The following is a 21332-nucleotide window of genomic DNA, read 5'->3' as shown; positions in this document are numbered from 1 at the left end:
ACGCAAGGTGCCTCTTCACTAAGCTCAGACAGTTTGTGGGTGGCAAACTTATGGAAGTGATATTAAATTAAGAATGCAGTGACCAACTGGCTTAGCCCTACAATGGATGGACTGGGTCTCTCACACCCAGCCAGGTTTTGTTTTAAAAATATCTGCAAGAGTTCACTTCTTATAGATAAGCCATTCATTGTAGCTTTCAGTTAACATTCCTAGAGGCTAATAGTTGTTTCATAATTCCTCTTTGTTTCCCAGTTGATTGTTGACATGGGAAGAAACGTGTTCTGGATGTGAGAGATCGAGCCCCCCCACCCCATTTACATTAGCTTTTTCTACTTTTGCTCTTTACTTGTTATACTGACTGTGTAGAATAAAACTGCTCAAAAATGGTCTGGCAGTGACCACTAATTAGTGAATAAATTGAAGAACTTTTATTTTAGAAAGTGATAGTGACAGTTTGGATGTAGGTGCTAATTTTGTTCCTAAAAGTGATCGAGACAGAGAGTGTGAAATAAGTGAAGAACAAGCGGACAGCAAAGATAAAGTTGTCTTTCCTGTCAGAAACTATAAGTACACCACCAACACTAATCGAGATACTCTGTCAAGTAGTGGGGTTGATCCTAGTCCCTCTTCCACTCAATCACAACCTTGCTATCTGTCGAGAGATGGCTGAACTAAATGGCTGAAAAATATTCCCAACCAAAATGTCCGTACCAGATCTCACAATATAGTTACACATTTGCCTAGTGTCATTGAGGAAGCCAGAAAAGCTACTACCATTGTCGAGGTGTGGAAACTGATGACGATATGCTCAATCTGATAAAAGAGAGCACAAATATTTTTGTAAAAGTGACACAAATATTGCAAGAAACACTAAAAAGAGGAGTTTTAAATATTTTTTGGGTCTTTCGGGCATGAGGTAAGAGCGATCCCATTGTAGTCTCTTGCTCTAGTAAGATAGTGAAAAATGTGAATTCTCATTTTCCCACAATTTCAGATTCACACACACACGTAACATGAGCTATCAAAAGTGGTTATCATAAATCTTTTCAAGCTAGAGTAAGAGAACAACTATTGTACCACACTATGTCTGGGTGATGATAGTGTAAATCATTTCTCCTCCTAGCATTACGTATGGTGATTCTAAAAGGACTTTAGAACTTCACTAACATATAGAATTTTTATTGACATGACTTAAGGTGCCGTCTTGTAGCAAAATGCTTCAAGTTTCGTTCACTTATTGTCGTAGCATCAATTTCCGCTACTAGGAATGACAGAAAATTGAAAGTCTTGTGGTTAAGCTGAAGCCTACAATTCAATTCACATTTGGTATCAGAATTTTGTTCAGATTGGTTGTACCATTTGTCATAACATATGTCCAGGTCACCCATGAGTTTCTAAGGCTGTCGCTGAGTGAGAGAGAGATCTGTTTCTCAGTACCAGGAAATTAAGGCATCGTACATTGCAAGAGCTTGGAGTTCCTCAATCAACTGTCTGGAGCATGTGAGGAAAACGATTGCACCGGAAGCCATACAGACTAACATTCTTACACGCCGTCACAGACATGGATAAGGAGGCGCGTAATGCATTTTGTGCAGAAATGTTTACATCAGGTTGAGTAGGATGAGACATTGCTTACTCACTTGGCTTTTGGCAATGACAAATCAACATTAAATATCAGTTAAAGTGAAAGTGAATATATGGGATGAAACTGGCAGCATTTTGCTACAAGATGACACCCCCTACAACCTATATAAGCTTTCTCAATAAAATTCTGTAGGTAAGTAACTTTGTAAAGTCCTTTTAGAATCACCCTATATTTATGAATGTTACTGTTGTTTGAAAACAGTGACCGATTGTTGATAACAAACTTCACACAGGAGTAAATGTATTGCGACGCTGTTGTCAGTATGAATGACTGTTGAAAGAGTTCACCATTATAAGCTTTAAGGTGGACATCACTCTTTCACACTTCTGTGCAACACAATTTTTTTTTCCTCTTGATAAGTAGCCCCAAATATAATACCATCTACATCTATTCATACTCTTCAAACCACTACAAAACGCATGACAGAGGGTACATTCCATTGTATCAGTTATTAAGAGTTTCTTCCCGTTCCATTCAAATATGGAGCACAGGAAGAATGATTACCTGAATGCCTCTGTGCATGCTGTAATTTTCCTAATCTCGTCCTCACAATCCCTATGTGAGCAATATCTAGATGGTTGTAGTATATTTCTTGAGCCATATAATAATGCTGTTAATTAATAAATGAACATTCGTGAAAGAAAATAAGAAAAATAAGTTCACTTTTTGAAATTTTCATCTACAAAATCTGATATTATCTGTAATGCTAAAGTTGCTGAGACGATGTGTAACATGTGACTTCCAGAAGTTTAGAATATTCTGTTTCAGTTATTGATATTTCTCTTGTGCACTATTTCTAATTCTGTGGTCTGAACTTGCACCATACTGAAGTGTATGTATTTTGTTTTATCTAAATTCAGTGACAGTCCATTTGCAGAGAACCTGTTATTAACTTTCACAAAAATAGTTACATTTTCTAGTGTTGAAGTTACTCCATTAGGTTTGATTACAATATTTGCATGCTAAGTGAAGAAAACTATTTCTGCTTCTTGGACATAAAAAGGAAGATCATTTAAGTACAATAACAAGAAAGAGAGCAAACCCACTATTGATCCCTACGGTACACCTATAGTGATTAATCCCCATACTGTTTCATTGTATACACTCCCTTAGTTTATTAATGAAAACACCACATTCTTTTAGTCACACAGTATGAAAACCTGCAATTACAAAGGTCTCTGATACCATAATACTCTAGCTTCTCTAGGGGACTGCTGTGAACAAATACAAGCTGGTAATATTTTGTCATTTAAATTTTGTATAAACAGTGAATTAAAAAAAAAATGCATGTTCTTTGAAGAGCCCACTTCGAAACTAAGTACTTTATTGTGAGAGATGTGTTTATGGTTCTTGGATATATTATTTTTCCCACTGCCTTTGAGGAGACAGTAAGTAATGGCACTGGTCGGCAATTATTAACATCTGTGTCATTTCTTTTATAGTAAAAATGACCGACAACAGCATATTTCAGTCTGGAAATATCCCCTATGATAGCGATGTATTGTACTGTATGTGTGGCTGAACACATTATATACACTGTTTATCCAAGAACTGAGATGGTTTTTACTCCCGATGTAAAAGCAACTTAAGTGCAGAAATTATGATGACAGCTTGAACTAACAACTGTAAACAACAGATATGCATTTGACCAGTTGGCTGTGAGTTGGCAGTGTTTAGTGGAAGTGCAAACATAGTGTGTCAATGTCGACGTGTCACAAACTACAATGGAGCAAAATCTCTAAATCAAGTGTTCAAGACTTTCTACAGAATGTTTTCAAGAACAGAAAAGTGTATTGAAAGTTTGTCCTGTACACTTTGACTTTTGAACAAAAACAGTAATGTGCAGACGCCAGTGGCAACCTGATTGAAATGCAAAAAGCGGACAATTATTTTCTGGCAAAAAACACGGGTGATTAAAGTGTTATCAATACGAACCAACCACAAAACAAAAAGTGCAGAAATTCATATGAAGGGTCAATACTTTGATGCCCTAACTGCCATTCAAGCAAATATTACGCATGGGAGGAACAACATCCCAATGAGGGGCTTTTCTGCCAGTTTCACATGGTTATATGGATGCTGTGTGTGAACTCAAGTGGGAGAGGGTGGGGGGTGGGCAGTATGCAGAATTCCTGAAGTATTACAACCAACATGTTAACATTTATTTATTTTTTACAAAACTAGCCTCAAAACTGTTTGGATCGACTGGGTACATGCGAAGTACAGGATTTCAATACTTCACTTGACACATTGCTGCCTCCACGAGCTTTTGGTTGTGAAAGTGCATTACATTCTCAATTACTTTGAAAGAGCATAAGATGATTGAAATTCACCTTTCTGCATGTGGAAGAGCTTTATGCATCGTTTCTATTACTTTATTGCTAGAATTGTATGTGCCAATCTTCTGAGCTACTTCACGGAAGTGATATTAAAATATGTCACTTGCCTTGACAATATCACATATATTTGCTTGTTTGCTTTAATAAGAAAGTCCTCCCATTCCTTACCTTGTTTTCTGGTTTTCTTTTAATAGATTTAATTGTATCATCTGAACTGTTGATTTTTAGACCTTTTTTTTTTTTTAATTTTACCCATTTTCCTTAGGACAGCACAGTATATCTAGTAATATGTACTCAGTCCTACTTCTCTGCTGGTCCTAACATTTCAAACAAACTATTTCCTTTTCCTTGCATTAGTATTTTCACTACTTTGGAAATCCAGGTTTTTTTCTCATTGGTTCCAAATGTTATTGCTTTACATGGAAAGGAGATGCTAAAGGATAATAGTAATCTATTTATTAATAGATTAAATTTGGTTTTGGCATCTTTCACATAAGCCTGGTGTGTGATTGGAGTTTGTTGTTAGGTGCATACACATCACCGTAGTCGACATTTGTAGCTGTTCCTTAACAAAATGTAAAGAGCTGGGAATAATTTATTACCAAAATACACTTCGTTTACATTCTATTACCTGTTTTGTTGCCTCTCATTCCCACTTGTGGCTCATAGTTTCTTAGCAAGTATATGCACTTAATTATTTTCAGAGCTCTTCATTGTACTTTCCGGCGTTTTAGAATGACGAAATACATTTTGTTCACGGTAATATGTATTATTTTCCAAATAACATTATTCAAACATACTCTTAGGAGGGTTTTCATTGATTCCCCCCCCCCCCTCCCCCCCCCCCCCACTTTCTTATCTGTACCCACTTGTTTCTTTCCCAGTATAAAAGATCATTCAATACCAGTCTTTGACAAATAGTCACACTCTCCTTTTTGTGTTCTCTTAGTGAAGATAATGAGAATCATTGATATCATGAAGTTCTTTCAAGAAGAGGTATGTTTCAAGAAATAAATTGTAAATTCAAATATAAACTGACGGTCAGATGCTCAATGATATCAAAAATGAATTTGGCAGTGGATTCAGTTTCTTAGATTTTGATTTTGTATAAGACTTTTTCAATTGTTCAGTCCTCCAAGGTCTGAAAAACAAAGCTCATTCAAATGAGGCTGAAGACAGGATACAGCCAAGATATGTCCTCAATAGGCAATTTGTGTGTCAAGACACTCATAATCCAGAGAGCTGTCAGTTGCTGTAGGATGTGGCTTCTGTTTCAGTCTGCAGCATTACAAACACTATGAATTTCGGATGGTATGTTTAGTTACTTAGAGACAAAACAAACAATTACTCTAAATACATTTTGTCTGGAAGCTGATGAGTCAGGCCAAGAATAAGTGATTGGTAAGCTACAACAGAGGAGCTAAAAAACTTGCTTTCAAGAATTCCATCATTACCCTGACTCATCACTACTGTTCAAATATCTGATCGACTTAAGACTCTGTATCTATGCCCTTCACACATTTTTCTTTTTAACAAGTTTTTTTCCTCAGTGTTACTTAATAATCACAATGATGTGAATTAAATTTGTTGATCTAATAAATTTTAAATTTCATGGAGCTTATGTTGTTTCCATATTCCTTCATTACCACAGAAGATTCTTGTGAAAAAAGCATTAAAACGTGTCTCATAAGATAAAGATACATTTAAGTTGTTATACTAAGTCTTGTTTGGTACATAGGATGATGTAAGGTGATTACCACACGGAACATGAATTACTAAGCAATCACATCATTCATTCATTTTTCGCAAGATCCTTTTTGCCTGACATTTGCCTCACCCATCATATGTGTGAATACATACTATGTGATAATTTCAGAGAGATCAGATTACAGGGGTAGTTATGTCTTATTTTGACAACTAACTGAACAGATCAGTGTGGAAAATCCATCAAATGTAGAAGTAACATCTGTCATAAGATAGCTTAAGAGAGACACTTCTCTTTCACTAAAATTTAAATGGACAACATACTGGTTCTTCACCTGAAAGAAAATGAGTGACAGATAATGCAGCTACACCTAACTGTTATAAGGAAAAAGTTACTGCATATTTCCATCTTTTGAGCTTCTTTATGGATTCATTGCTGCACTAAACCCAAAATGCTCTTAACAGGATATTAATTTGAGATCTCGTGTAAACCCAGTCCAAGAATCTTGCATATTGAGAGACCTTGGTGTTGCTCGTTCTTTGAACTATGAAGAGGAGAACGATATTTGACAATTTTTCACTCTCTCCATTATGAACATAACAGACACAGCCACTAAACTGCAGGAATTTAGTCATAGCTAGACTGTCTTCTGCTGCTATTTTAGCTGCAAACAGTTCAGGCATCTGACAGCTCGATCTGAAGATGGCTGAATGGTTTGCAAATGAAATACAAGCAGGAGAAAATTTTGTTATGGCCAAATTCCTAAAAATTTATGGATCGAGTAATACACAATTTGAGAACATGAAGATTCACATGACATAAGCAGCAGGTAACACTGAGACAACAGAGAAGCTTTACAGCTTGCTGCTTATTGAGATTCCCAATAAAGAACATGCAGCCAGTGTATCTGTACCATACTGTTTAAGTATACATAGTTTCTTTGATAATAATGGCCACTGCTGTTCAACAACTAAATTAGATTCAACACACAGGGCATGGGCTTGTGGGGGGGGGGGGGGGGCGCACATGCTTGTGTGCATTAAGTGTGTACATTTATGAGTGTGCATGCACACAACCAACCGTCACAATGTACATCAAATAATGAAAAAGGAAACTTCTGAACACATAATAGGTCTTGAGAACACAGAAGATTATGGACGCCACTCTCAAATGATGTAGCAGTAATAATAATAATAATAATAATAATGATAATAATGGCCCACAGAGAATATTTCTGGAGTCCAATTGTCCAATTTGTCCTCATTCAGGATCCATAATGGCACTACATGCACGTATCTGAGCACTAAAGCATACAGACCCATGCTTTAGGTGTAGTGAATACAAATACATAACACTGTATTACGCGGAGTAGCATCAAAGAACCACAGTCAGAATAGAATATACTACAACGTTAACTCAGATGCTGCCAAATACTGGGTGAAAAGTATTTAAACCGACAACTCTGGGAGGTTGTAGGGGACATTAAAACAAATATTTTTTTTTAATGTCATTTTTTCCTATGAGGTGTATTTAAACCGGTAGAGGAAGATTTCTCTGGCGGCTAATTAATTGAACCAACAAACACTTTTCCATTTTTTTATGACCAAGAGACAACACATTAACACAACCCAATTTCAATTATAGTAGATTTTCAAAAATGCCTCCATCGACACGTAAACAAAGGTTACACCGTTGGATCATCTTCTGTCTGTCTGACATGGGCAAAAATCCCAGGAGTATGCTGAATTGTTCCTGCTGCAGCTACTATCCAGGCAACCAGATCCTCTTCCGACGCAACAGGAGTTGCATAAACAAGGTTGTGCATCTCTCCCCACACAAAAATTCCAGAGGGGACATATCTGGGGATCGAGCAGGCCATTGTACAGGACCACCTCTGCCAACCCACATTTCTGGGAACTGTCGGTCCAGGAATCGATGCAAATGACTACTGAAATGTGCCGGCACCCTGACATGTTGGAACCACATATGTTGTCTTGTAGGGAGCGGGACATCTTCCAGCAATTCTGGCAATGCTCTGGCGAGAAAATTGTAGTAGTGCCTGCTACTTAATGGCGTAGGTAGCAGATACAGCCCAGTTAAACAGTCCCCAACAACACCGACCCACACATTAATGGAGAACCGCACTTGATGAGCGCTAGTAACTGTGGCACGTGTGTTATCCTCATTCCAAACATGCGAATTGTGCATGTTGAAGACTCCATCACGCCTGAACGTTGCTTCATCGGTAAACAACACAGAGGATGGAAATGTAGGATGCATTCCACACTGTTCCAGGTACCACTGCGAAAACTGTGCTCTGGGTGGATAATCAACAGGTTCCGCATTGTGGACACGCTGTAAGTGAAATGGACGTAACAATTGCTCTCGAAGGACTGTTCTTACATTCGTCTGATTCGTCCCCATGTTACGTGCACTTGCACGAGTGCAGTGTTCTTACCGTGCGGTGGTGTCAGTGTCCAGGTAATCTGCTAAATGACCCGGTCTCACGCAGACATTAGTACACAGCAGCAAAGGTCATATGATGCGGGATACGGCGATTAGGATATTTTTGTTGATAAACCAGCTGTGCAGCTCGTCCGTTGTGGTGCGCCACGTAGTACGCACCAAGCATATCAGTGTACTCACTCCAGGTGTATCGCTCCATTAGCAAACAGAGTCAATGCACTACTACACTGGTGGACAGCAGTTGCTTACAACTTGCGTAATACGCCCTCCATCGATTTAAATACTCCTCATAGGAAAAAATGACATTAGGGAAAAAAAATTTGTTTTTATGTCCCCTACAACCTCCCAGAGTTTATTGGTTTAAATACTTTTCACCCTGTAGACTTACACGATATGTACCGGACATTAAAAATAACATGAGTAATACCAACATCACCGTACACACACAGCAGAATGGTGAATTTTGCTCTATTTTCAAACAATAGCGGTTATTGTTAGTATGGACCATGAAGGTTGCAATATTTTTGTCCTAGTGCCCATTTGCTTGAAATCCATTTTAAATGATACCAAGAGGAGGTATTGAATTAGAATGCTGTTGAAGGTGCAAAAATCTAACAATATACTGCAAAAATATCTTGCCTGCATTGTTCCACATTAATTGTAGTGAATGTAGTTCATATGCTGTTCTGGGTATGCATATAACACAGTAAAGCTTTACATTACCTTTAATGGAGACACAAGACTCGGAGCTTTTACAGCGTCACTTTCAGTATCTTCTTCACTACCTACATCATCAGGCAAAGCAAGTACCCTCTGAAAGTGATGACAAAAAATCAAAATGATGCTTTGGTTATGCAAAAATATGCAATTAAAATTATCACTACATTATTTTCATAATTTCCTAACTGTTGTAAAGCTATTATCAAACATTGTATGTTGATATTGTGCAACAGGCATCAGCATATCAAATATATTTCATATAAAAAAAAAAAGTGTCAAAGGAGTGATCAGATACCAGCATCACGTTTCAGAACATCTTCACCTATGTAAGACTGATCTATGCACCTTTTGTCCGGTACAACTTGTAGATTTTCTTATTGGGCGAGTGCTTATTCAGAAAATTTAGTATCATAACATAACGAGTGATTAAAGAAATACTGCACAATACATTAAAAACATGCATGGCAATGATGTTGCAAGACCAATGAGATATTTTGTGGATAGTAAAATCTTTCAGTAAAAACAAAGAAATTCAGAAAGACAAAGTATATATCCACTTGTTATAAAGAATGTGGATAAATGCAAGATAATGTACACTAGTAGTAAAAATCAGTACCATTAGTGTACAACGTTAAAGGTATGCAACTGAACTCAGACATGTTGAGAAAATACAGGGTGTTTCAAAAAGGACTTTATAACTTTAAAAATTCTTATATATTTATCAAAAGAAGACAGAGTTGGGTTTAGTGTTATTTTGTAGGGAAACATTTTTTTTTACCTTCTAAAGATGTTGTATGTTGCTTCTGTGGGATATCCTACTCACATCCCATCATAAGTCAATTTCTTCCCAAACTCACTGTAGCATTGCAGGTGCAACTTGCTCAGTGGCAGTGTAAATTCTTGCTGTAAGTTCAGATAGACAAGCTGGCATAGGAGGTACAAACACAATATCCTTGATGAATCCCCATTTTTATATGGGGGCCATGCAACTGGCACATCATGACCAATCCACTGACCTAGAAAGCGGTCACTGAGAAAATACCACACGTCAGCCAGGTAGTGGGGTGGTACACCATCTTGCATGAAGTAAACATTTCGTTCATGGTCATCCTCATCGATCTATGGTGTCAAAAATTGTTGTAACATACCCAGGTACACTATCCCATGGATTATTCTTTCACGGAAAAAAAGGGGCTGTTTCTTTGTTCTTGCTCAATGACAAAAAACGTTCAGTTTAGGGCTATCATGAACATGTTGCAATGTTTGATGTGGATTTTCACTGCTACAAATCCTACAGTTATGTATGTTAACCTTGCCACTTAAGTGACAAGTCAACTCATCAGAAGTGATTTTGTCCACAAAATGTTCATCCTTATGTAATCGATTTAACGTATCCGCACAGAAGTTCTTGGGGGCAATTTTACATTGTCTTTTACTGCTTGTACGATGATCAATCTGTACAGTTTCAAATGCAAACGGATTCTCACACATGCCAGACAGTTGTATGTGGGACTTGCCGGGCCAATTTCATACAGCTGCTGACATAATGTTGTCTCACTCGCTCAACAACGTTGTCAGATGTGCTGGGACGACCTGATGATTTCCCATGTCTTACCGAGCACTCTGTTTCTACAAAACATTTATGCCACTCGTAAGCTGTAGATCTACTAGGAGGACCTATAGCGCACTTGGTACGGAAATTACGCTGAACTGTTGTCGCCGACTTTGATTTACAATCCAAAGCACACAGCTAGCATGCTGGGGTCCAGTGAAGGCAGCCATCTTTAACGCAACTGCCGCTAGCACTCCTTACAGTGCGGTTCCGCACTAGCACTCTATGAGAGACAAAACCTGATATATTTCCCTACAAATTGACACTACTATCACCTCTGTAGGTACTATGAATTAATACGAACTTTCAAAGTTGTAAAGACCTGTTTGAAACACCCTGTATCCAGGTATATTGTTAAATTATTAGCAGAGAAAAGAACAACAATCATTTTCAGGGAGGGCATATTGCTAATGAAGATTTACTGGGACAATTCTGTAAAAGTGTAGAGCAGCAATGGGTGGCAGAGAGGACTGTCTGGATATCTTGGGTGAACTGCTCTTGAATAATGTTTGAGTTCCCCGCCCCATCAGATTAAAGAAGACAATTGTAAAAATTCAGAGGCATGATCCTAGGGTTGCATTTGGCTGGTTCACTGAGTATGAGAGTGTTATGAAGACATTGGATGATCTTGTTTGGTAATCTTTGGAAAGAAAGTAACACTTTTTTCCTCCCAGGAAACACTTTCTGGTAAAGAAACAATATTGCAGATTAACAATAAAGCAATTCTAAAGGATTAATCTTATATCCTACTTAAGGGCACGAGAATAGCATAAAACAGATTGGAATATACATGGAGATATTTATATCCCACACTGTCCTGAACGGTAACAAAAAGTGAATCACAAATTATGTACCAGCATCCCTTGCAATGCACTATACAATGACTTATGTAAATCATGAAATGCCTTCAAACAATGCAAATATGGTACAACAGTTACGTAATTTATAGGAAACTTCCACGCATGTCCAAAGGAACATAGCATCGAATTATATGCATGATGTCAAGTACTGACTCTGCGGTAACATACTTCTGTAAACATTCCACATCACCTGATAAGCAGACAAATAAGCCACCAGTCAATTCCTCAAACAACTGTTTCTTACACAGAGACTGGCTCATGCACAGGAGAAAGCTGAACTTCAGCAACAAAAATTCCACATATTTGTTATGAAACAGCAAATGAGAACATAGTTAAATGAAGAGAAATATGCATGTGAACACGCACACACACATGCCCACATGCACTACTATCACTACCTTTATACATGCTCTTACCTTAACCCTTTTCTTATTTTTAATGTCTTTTGACTCTTCAACATCAGACTGATCAGATACTTCCTTAAATTCTAGAGGACCACAATTAATATAGAAGCCACCATGTGCAGTTGTCATCTCCTCGGGAACAACTTCATCATACTGAAACATTTGCAAAAACATGTCTCACTACATATTAAACAGTAAGAAAAATAAGCTCTAGCTACCTTTATTTTATGACTAACATACTGCACTGTTAGAACAAACAAAAATGTGGTATTGGAAATGGTCTCGGTGAATTACTTCGTCTCTTTATGACTGCAAGAATAAAACATCACACACGCACGCACACACAATTATTTCTGCTTTCACATCCAGATTCAACAAATAAATAATTTTTGAACAACATCAAGCAGTTGGGAACTTACAGATATACTGTCTTGAAATCATTGTACTATTGATGAATTTTGGTATTTATACATAAGCAGTGCCCTATTCACATCTCACGTGGCACGAAATGCCATGTCCATTTTCCTGGTTCTAGTAACACACGGTATCTGCAAAACAGACTGCAGTGCCACTTTCTTTAGCATTTTAATTAGCAGAACTGTATATGCATCTTCAAAATTTTTTGGAGCAATGAACACTCCATTAAATTTCAAGTGTGCAACCACAGAAACGTTACGTTTTCTCCTGACATTTAGGCTGTATACCTTTCAGCCATACCCTCTGCGAGTGGGCTGACAACACTTACAATTCATGAAAGATGCAGAGAACCTCAAAAGTACACCCAACTCTTACACAACAATAAGTCAGGTGTGGCAGGGCAGCACATTGACAAAGCTCACTATTATGAAAACATATAAATTCTAGAGCTGATATTATCATCGTGGGACTCTGTGCTGAAGGAAGCAGTGAAGACTTGCTTCTCAAAAATCTTAATAGCAATTTCAGCCTGGATAAACCATGGAATCCAGAATATTCTTTAATAAATTTGCAAAAATGTTACTACAGCTTAACTAATAATGGTACGTCAATAGCTCAGCAAAGAGTGACTGTGCAGCTACAGATTCAATTTATGTGTAGTTCTTTCCTACAGAGAAATGTCTTCATCCTGTGTATCTGTGGCAATATGTGCTTTGCTGCAGATGCACACACTAAATTTAAGGAATCAGCACAACTGTACCTGCTGTCACCTGGACTACATCATTAACAAATTCAGGACAATCAATGTACAGTCTATCCTTTTTCCCCCAATCTTCAATATTTTGAACAGGGCAATCTTTTTTTTAATATCTTATGTCTTCCCTGGATACCATTCTCACTGACATAACTTTTCACAGTCCTACTTTGATCTCAAAGGGTTCATATAATCACTCTTTGAATTGCACTTTACACTTTTTTGCATTCTTCAAAAATTGAATATTTACATATGGCCTTTTATCATATGCTATCTTCTTATTTTCATATTGTGCATCTTTTGTAATATGAGACTGTCAAAAATATCCTTGATAGTCCCTAAATGTGTCAGATATTCTTCAAATCCCTTCAGGAGGCACAGAAATAAGATTTTTTTTCTGGGTGGTGGTGTACTATAATAAGTGGATCAATGCTAGCTTCCCGTTTTATTTTAGTGTAGCTATTAGTTTTATCCCAAGGTCCAGTATGGTCTACTCCTTGTTCTGGAGCAGATTAAATAATTCCACAACTTCACAATATCTCACATACCAATGTATTTGATAGCTTCAATGTCGAAGTGTGGCACAATGCTACATCTTATTTCTTGTGCCCATACAAGTCATATTTCAGAACATCTGATGACTGGCAGAGACTGTGTGAAGGCCTTTTTAAAATTCTTAAATAGAGTTAAATGTGAGTTGAAATATAAAAGGAATGAGTAAATGTAAAAACTATTAAGAAAGAGATAACAAATGTAAGTGATTGTACTAATGAACATGTTGGATCTTCAAAATAGTATTAACTACATCCAGCTCATGAGAGTCAATGAGGAACAATGAATGACGTTCTATCTTCTTAGGAAGATAGCTGTTTGTTCTTGAGGCAAGGGATAACCCAGTTAGCAGAAGTTAGTGGTGTGTGGCAGATCTATCATGTGTGGACTGTAGACATAATGGCACTGTGATAGTGCAGTTTCTTTCTTTCTTTCTTTTTGAGTGATTAAATCTTAGTAAATTTTGTTCTACACATGTTACATTGGCCACAATAGACCAAGTCATGTTGCACAAAAAGATAGGTAAAAAAGTATTGGCAGTAACTAAAATGTGTGTACGTAGGCAGTCCATGATGTAAAGCAGCCATTTCACCAAAATCAGCTAGCAGGGACTATTCGCCATGCTAACTTGGCAAATGTTGAAAGTGGCTTCTTAATTCAAAAACTATCGGTGGATATGCAACAAAGACTGTGTTGAGGTAGTCATAATTACAACAGTAGAATAACAACTGAACAAAATATTGTTCCTTTTGAATGGTGAAATCCATTAATGGAATGGGCGGTAACCTCATAAATCACTGTCAGTTAATGATACTTTGATGATCCACGGTGAAGTAACATAAGTGGGTCAATATATTTCTTGGACTCAAAGAGTATTTGGGTTTTCTCCTACAAGTTCCATTCTACCACAAATGAGAGCTGACTTGGTCGCCTGTTTGTAATTCCTTTTATTCCAACCAACAGCACTCAAGAATCAGAAAATGAGCACTATCGAACACCATAAAAGGCACCCAAGTCAAGTGCCCATCGAATCAGTGGTTTTTTGTATGAATTTATTCAAAGATACATTATTTGACTAAAGATACATTTCGAGCTACCTTAACATGAGTACCTTGGAAAGCATGTTTGCTATTACAATTCAGTAATCTTTTTTGATACAACTTTGCAGTCAGCTGTGATATAAACTAAATTCCATAGTACAGAGTAGTATTTTTTAGACTTGTGCTAATCTTGATTCTGTGAAAGTACAATGGGTCACTTTTTCTGAAGTTCGTAACTCACTTTCCAGTACTACTGTCAAACTCACCTCTATGGCCGAACATTGGAGGATATGGTGGCACTGAAAGTTCTAAATTTTGTTTAAAGAGCTCACATTTGAACATAAATGCAATTTGTTGTCATCGAGGGTTGGATGAAGCTCGCAACCAATGTACAAAGCTGTGCACCTGGGGGAAGGTATCCCCTAGCAGACATGTTTTTAATTGCCCAGGTGTTGTAAATAACAGCCGAAGACACAATGTGATGACATGGGAGAGCCACTCGCAGGTTGTAAAGTTTAGTGTGCTGAAGCTGCAGACTGTGTTTCCCCAAAGTCAAAATATTCAAACTAAACAACCAGACTGGTTACAGAAATTGAACGTTCTTAATGGCATGCTACCACACCATAACACGGTTAGCAATAGGACACAGTTATCGATAAATAGAGTGATGGAATCTTGACTTAACCAACCACTATACACTACTAAAATTTTTCCCTTGTGTTTTAATATTAGCCCAGAATGTCAATTATTTGTCATGGGGCAAGCTGAAATTTACAAGTTACAAGTTACCAGATTTCAATTTTACACAAGAAGAAACACATTACAGATCACAAATTTTACACAGAAAACTTAAAATGATAAATTCAACAAAAAGTTAATTCAAATAATTTATTATGTGAAAACTCCACATTCACAAATCTATCAATATTCAAATTGTAACTTTCAGAGCACCGCCCCATTTTCCAGAATGATGTCTCTTCGATAACTGATGGATGATGATCTCCACTGTCTGCTCTGCTAATCCGCAGTCACATTCAGGGCTACTGACAATGTCTCATCTGTGAATGGTAGCGTGGCCTTGTCTGGATCCTCTTTAGGTGGCCCCGATCTTAGTGAGCGCTGTGGATCCTGGCACTGCCATGCAATACCTCAGACCAGACATTTCAAGTGACTTCCATAATATGAATTCGACCCTCACTACTGAAATAAAACAACCCTTTTGTTTTACATTCCTGTTTTGAAAGTTCCGTAATTCCAATGGTATCTAATAAGTGATTTCGCGTAGTACATTAAATCTCGTAAAATTTATTATTCCATTTGTTAACTAGTAAGTCTTGCTTGTCCAATATATGTTCACAATATTTTGCATTTACAAATGAAGCCATAATTAAGGCAATTTAGGTTAGCATTGTTATCTTTCAGTATTTTATATAATGCGATGTATATCGTATGTAGAAGTCTTTTCTACTGTATACGGCTGTTTTGGCATAAAATAAGCACGGTTTTGTTGATAGTTACTCATAAAAATGTTAAACTTTTAATTGTTAATTTAATAAATTTGCACTAGTTTGTTGACTTGATTGTTAACAAACGTATAAAATAGGAGGAGCACAAGACTCAAGGGGAGACAGTTTTGAGACGCAACCACTGCGTCGCATGTCTGTGCAAAAATGTAATTGTTGTAATACAGTATTGTGACTATGTAATGTGGAGTGGGCTCCCACTAAGAAGAAATGGTTCACCTTGTCATAAATAGACCACTATAAAAATGACTTGGTTCCTGAATTATTTCATGGAATTCACGTAACTTGATCCAGTTAGCAGATGAAATGGACCGAGGCAACGACTGCTTCAGCAGCAGCAGCAGCAGCAGCAGCAGCAGCAGGAAGCAAATTACTCCGAGTTACACCGAACTAAGATACGTATAAAAAATCAACTGAACTATATAAGTGTCACTGCAGAACTAATTGCTAAAGTGTAATGTTTTGGGAACTGTTCTAGCAGTAAACATTTGCATTTGTCTCAAAGTAATTCTCTGGGTGGTGGAGACCAATGTGATCAGTAAGAAACACCCCCATGATCACATGTTTTTTTATGTCTATGGAACACAAGAACAACAACCAATTTTTGAGGTTTTTTGTTTAAATCAAATAATCTCTTTTCAATGTTGAAAGTTTTCACCCCAGCAAAATTTCACTGTCTTCTCCACGTAACAGTAAGTCTCGTTACATTACCCCAGCAGAAGTAATGTCCATCATAAAATCTTTAAAATCGAAAACATCTAGTGAGGATGACGAAATATCAACGAAGTTAATTAAAGAATGTGATTCTGAGTTAAGTAACATATTAAGCTACCTGTGGAACCAGTCGTTTATCAGTGGAGTATTTCCTGAATGATTTAAATATGCTGAAGTTAAGCCACTGTTTAAGAAGGGAGATAAAGGAATAGCATCAAATTTCCATCCAATTTCACTTTTGCTAGCATTCTCAAAAATTTTTGGAAAGGTAATGTACAATCGGCTATATGACCATCTTATCACAAATAACATACTGTCAAAGTCACAGTTTGGATTTCTAAAGGGTTCCGATATTGAGAAGGCTATCTACACTAACAGTGAAAATGTATATAATTCATTAGACAAAAATGTGCAGGCAACTGATATATTTTGTGATCTGTCAAAGGCATTTGACTGCGTAAATCACAATTTCTTTTTGAGTGACTTAGAATATTACAGTGTAACAGAAAATGCTGCAAAATGGTTCAAATCTTACATCTCTGGCAAGAAACAAAGGGTGTTATTAGGAAAGAGACATGTATTAAGCTATCAGGCATCATGCAACTGGGAACTAATTACATGTGGGGTCCCACAATGTTCCATCTTAGGGCCCTTACTTTTTCTTGTGTATATCAATGACCTTTCATCAGCAGTAACATTACCAGATGCCAAGTTTGTTTTGTTTACCGATGATACAAACACTGCAATAAATAGCAAATCGTGTAGTCTTCGTAAGATCAGCTAATAAATTTTTTGTGGACATTAATCACTGGTTCCTAGCCAATTCTTTCCCACTAAACTTTAAAAAACACACTACATGCAGTTCAGAATTTGTAAGGGGTGTCCCACGAGTATATGCCTAACATACGATGACAAGTAGACAGAAGAAGTGGACAGTGTTAAATTCTTGGGATTACAGCTTAATAATAAATTCAACTGGGAGGAGTACACACCAGAACTACTGAAGCGTCTTCTTGTTGTTTTTGTTGTTGTTGTTGTGGTCTTCAATCCACAAACTGGTTTGATGCAGCTCTCCATGCTACTATATCCTGTGCAAGCTCCATCATCTCCCAGTACCTACTGCAACCTACATCCTTCTGAATCTGCTTAGTGTATTGGTCTCTTGGTCTCCCTCTACGATTTTTACCCTCCACGCTGCTCCCCAATACTAAATTGGTGCCCCTTGATGCCCCAGAACTTGTCCTACCAACCGGTCCCTTCTTCTTGTCGAGTTGTGCCACAAACCCCCCTTCTCCCCAATTCCATTCAATACCTCCTCATTAGTTATGTGACCTACCCATCTAATCTTCAGCATTCTTCTGTAGCACCACATTTCAAAAGCTTCTATTCTCTTCTTGTCCAAACTATTTATTGTCCATGTTTCACTTCCATACATGGCTACACTCCATACAAATACTTTCAGAAATGACTTCCTGACACTTAAATCTATACTCGATGTTAACAAATTTCTCTTCTTCAGAAACGCTTTCCTTACCATTGCCAGTCTACATTTTATATCATCTCTACTTCGACTATTATCAGTTATTTTGCTCCCCAAATACCAAAACTCATTTACTACTTTAAGCGTCTCATTTCCTAAACTAATTCCCTCAGCATCACCCGATTCATTTCGACTACATTCCATTATCCTCGTTTTGCTTTTGTTGATGTTCATCTTATATCCTCCTTTAAAGACCATGTCCATTCCGTTCAGCTGCTCTTCCAGATCCTTTGCTGTCTCTGACAGAATTACAATGTCATCGGCGAACCTCAAAGTTTTTATTTCTTCTCCATGGGTTTTAATTCCTACTCCAAATTTTTCTTTTGTTTCCTTTAGTGCTTGCTCAATATACAGATTGAATAACATCGGGGAGAGGCTACAATCCTGTCTCACTCCCTTCCCAACCACTGCTTTCCTTTCATGTCCTTTGACTCTTATAATGGCCATCTGGTTTCTGTACAAATTGTAAGTAGCCTTTTGCTCCCTGTATTTTACTACTGCCACCTTCAGAATTTGAAAGAGAGTATTCCAGTCAACAGTGTCAAAAGCTTTCTCTAAGTCTACAAATGCTAGAAACATAGGTTTGTCTTTCCTTAATCTAGCTTCTAAGATAAGTCGTAGGGTCCATATTGCCTCACGTGTTCCAACATTTCTACAGAATCCAAACTGATCTTCCCCGAGGTTGGCTTCTACCAGTTTTTCCATTCGTCTGTAAAGAATTCGTATTAGTATTTTGCAGCCGTTCCTTATTAAACTGGTAGTTCAGTAATTTTCACATCTGTCAACACCTGCTTTCTTTGGAATTGGAATGATTATATTCTTCTTGAAGTCTGAGGGTATTTCGCCTGTCTCATACAACTTGCTCACCAGATGGTAGTTTTGTCAGGGCTGGCTCTCCCAAGGCTATCAGTAGTTCTAATGAAATGTTGTCTACTGCCGGGGCCTTGTTTCGACTTACGTCTTTCAGCGCTCTGTCAAATTCTTCATGTAGTATCGTATCTCCCATTTCATCTTCATCTACATCCTCTTCCATTTCCATAATATAGTCCTCAAGATCATCACCCTTGTATAGACCCTCTATATACCTCTTCCACCTTTCTACTTTCCCTTCTTTGCTTAGAACTGGGTTTCCATCTGGGCTCTTGATATTCATGCATGTGGTTCTCTTTTCTCCAAAGGTCTCTCTAATTTTCCTGTAGGCAGTATCTATATTACCCCTAGTGATATATGCCTCTACATTCTTACATTTGTCTTCTAGCCATCCTTGCTTAATCTCATTTTTGAGACGTTTGTATTCCTTTTTGCCTGCTTCACTTACTGCATTTTTGTATTTTCTCCTTTCGTCAATTAAAAATCAATATATCTTCTGTTGCCCAAGGATTTCTATAAGCCCTCTTCTTTTTACCTACTTGATCCTCTGCTTTCTGCGTCTTAACAAATCTCTATTTGCAATGCGAATTCTGTCAGACACGGGGGATATAAAAATGAAAAAGCTGGCATACTATACTACATTTCATTCCATAATGTCATATGGGATTATTTTTTGGGGTAATTCGTCAAGCCCAGCTAAAGTTTCCGGGCACAAAAACATGCAGTAAGAGTTACATGTGGTGTGCACTCAAGAACATCCTGCAGAAGCCTGTTAAGTTAACTAAGGACACAAGCTATTACTTCCCAATATATTTATTCCTTAATTAAATTTGTCATTAAAAATATATCACTTTTTCAAACCAACAGCTCAATTCATGGAATCAATACTAGAAATAAGAATAACCTCCAAAAGGATTTAAAGTCACTTACTCTTGTACAAAAAGGTGTGCATTATTCAAGAACACAGATTTTCAATAACTTGCCAGCAGCCATAAAAAGATTAACAACCAATGAAATTCAGTTTAAGAGAAGCCTACAGGATTTGTTGGTGGCCAACTCCTACTACTCTATTGAATTTCTCAGTAGAAACAACTGATTTGTGTGTGTGTGTACAATCTAACTTATGCAGCATTTCAGTGGAGTAATGTGTTCACTGTAAATAAGTATTGTAGTAGTTCTATTATATGTTTATTACCTCATAAATACAATTCTTTTTTTAAATTTTAAATTCAGTGCATTAATGTGATCTTAGTAAATGAGTGTATGTAAAATATATCTTTCATATAGTGGTTATTTAAAAAAAAGAACCACTTTCTACTTGGGACCTGTGGAAGGTACATCAGCTTATTTGTTTCGGTTGTACATATTTGTCATGTATTATTGTTTTTCTAACATGTTCTACATCCTGCAGGGCCTCCTCACCACGCACCAACTGGAATAAAGTCAATCTTATCTAATCTAAACTGATGCAGTAGCAACTTCAGAGGTATTACAATCAAAACTTGTTGGTTGGTTGGTTGTTTGAGGTTAAAGGGACCAAACAGCAAGGTCATCAGTCCCTTGTTTCAAATAGACTCCATTCTGCTAACGGGACATCTCAGTATAGTCAGAAAAATAAAACGGATAAAGGGGAAACGTAAAAGGGCAGTCACGTTGTCATTAGTAAAAACAAATGAGGGAAGTTGGCAAGAGAACGAACCCAACACTATGCTGAAACAGCATAGGCAAGACCACCTGTGACTTAAAAGGTACAACTGCTATAATGCAGAAAGTACGTATGGGAATAGAAAAACTAACCAAGCCTTAAAAAGAAGGGGTAAAAACAGAGTAAAAGGGAAAGAAAAGAGGATTCCGGTCAGGGAGGTGAATCGGGAATCTCTGAACACGGCCTACAGTGGGAGACACCCAAACACTCACCGCCCTGCCCCAACACCAGAGGGAGATTAAAAACTTTAAAACTGAGAATAAAAACCACTCTCCCGGAGGAAACCTAGAACCAGAGAGACCATCCGGGAATCGTCAGCCAACATCAAAGGTAAAGTGTGGGGGAGTCTGTACTTAGCACGCAGAGCCAAAAGAAGGGGGCATTCAACCAAAATGTGGGCCACTGACTGGAAGGCTCCACAACCACATAGCGGGGGTGGCTCATCACGCAAAAGGAAACCATGGGT

At 37.5% G+C, this 21332-nt stretch overlaps 1 protein-coding gene across 3 annotated transcripts in view; it reads right to left on the bottom strand.

The window, feature by feature from the left end:
• The window catches only part of LOC124621835 (ubinuclein-1), a 352960-nt gene that overhangs the window by 214891 nt on the left and 116737 nt on the right, over nucleotides 1–21332 (bottom strand). For all 3 annotated transcript variants that reach the window (XM_047147277.1, XM_047147276.1, XM_047147278.1), the window contains 2 exons: nucleotides 11764–11904; nucleotides 8879–8968 (listed from right to left, as the gene is read on the bottom strand). In XM_047147277.1, the coding sequence (XP_047003233.1) occupies nucleotides 8879–8968; nucleotides 11764–11904 (231 nt within the window). The remainder of the gene's footprint in view (nucleotides 1–8878; nucleotides 8969–11763; nucleotides 11905–21332) is intronic.

The sequence above is a fragment of the Schistocerca americana genome, chromosome 7 (assembly GCF_021461395.2).
Source record: "Schistocerca americana isolate TAMUIC-IGC-003095 chromosome 7, iqSchAmer2.1, whole genome shotgun sequence".
Classification (NCBI taxonomy): Eukaryota; Metazoa; Arthropoda; class Insecta; order Orthoptera; family Acrididae; genus Schistocerca; species Schistocerca americana.
The sequence above is the reverse complement of the archived record's forward strand: the minus strand, read 5'-3'. Positions and strand labels throughout refer to the sequence as shown.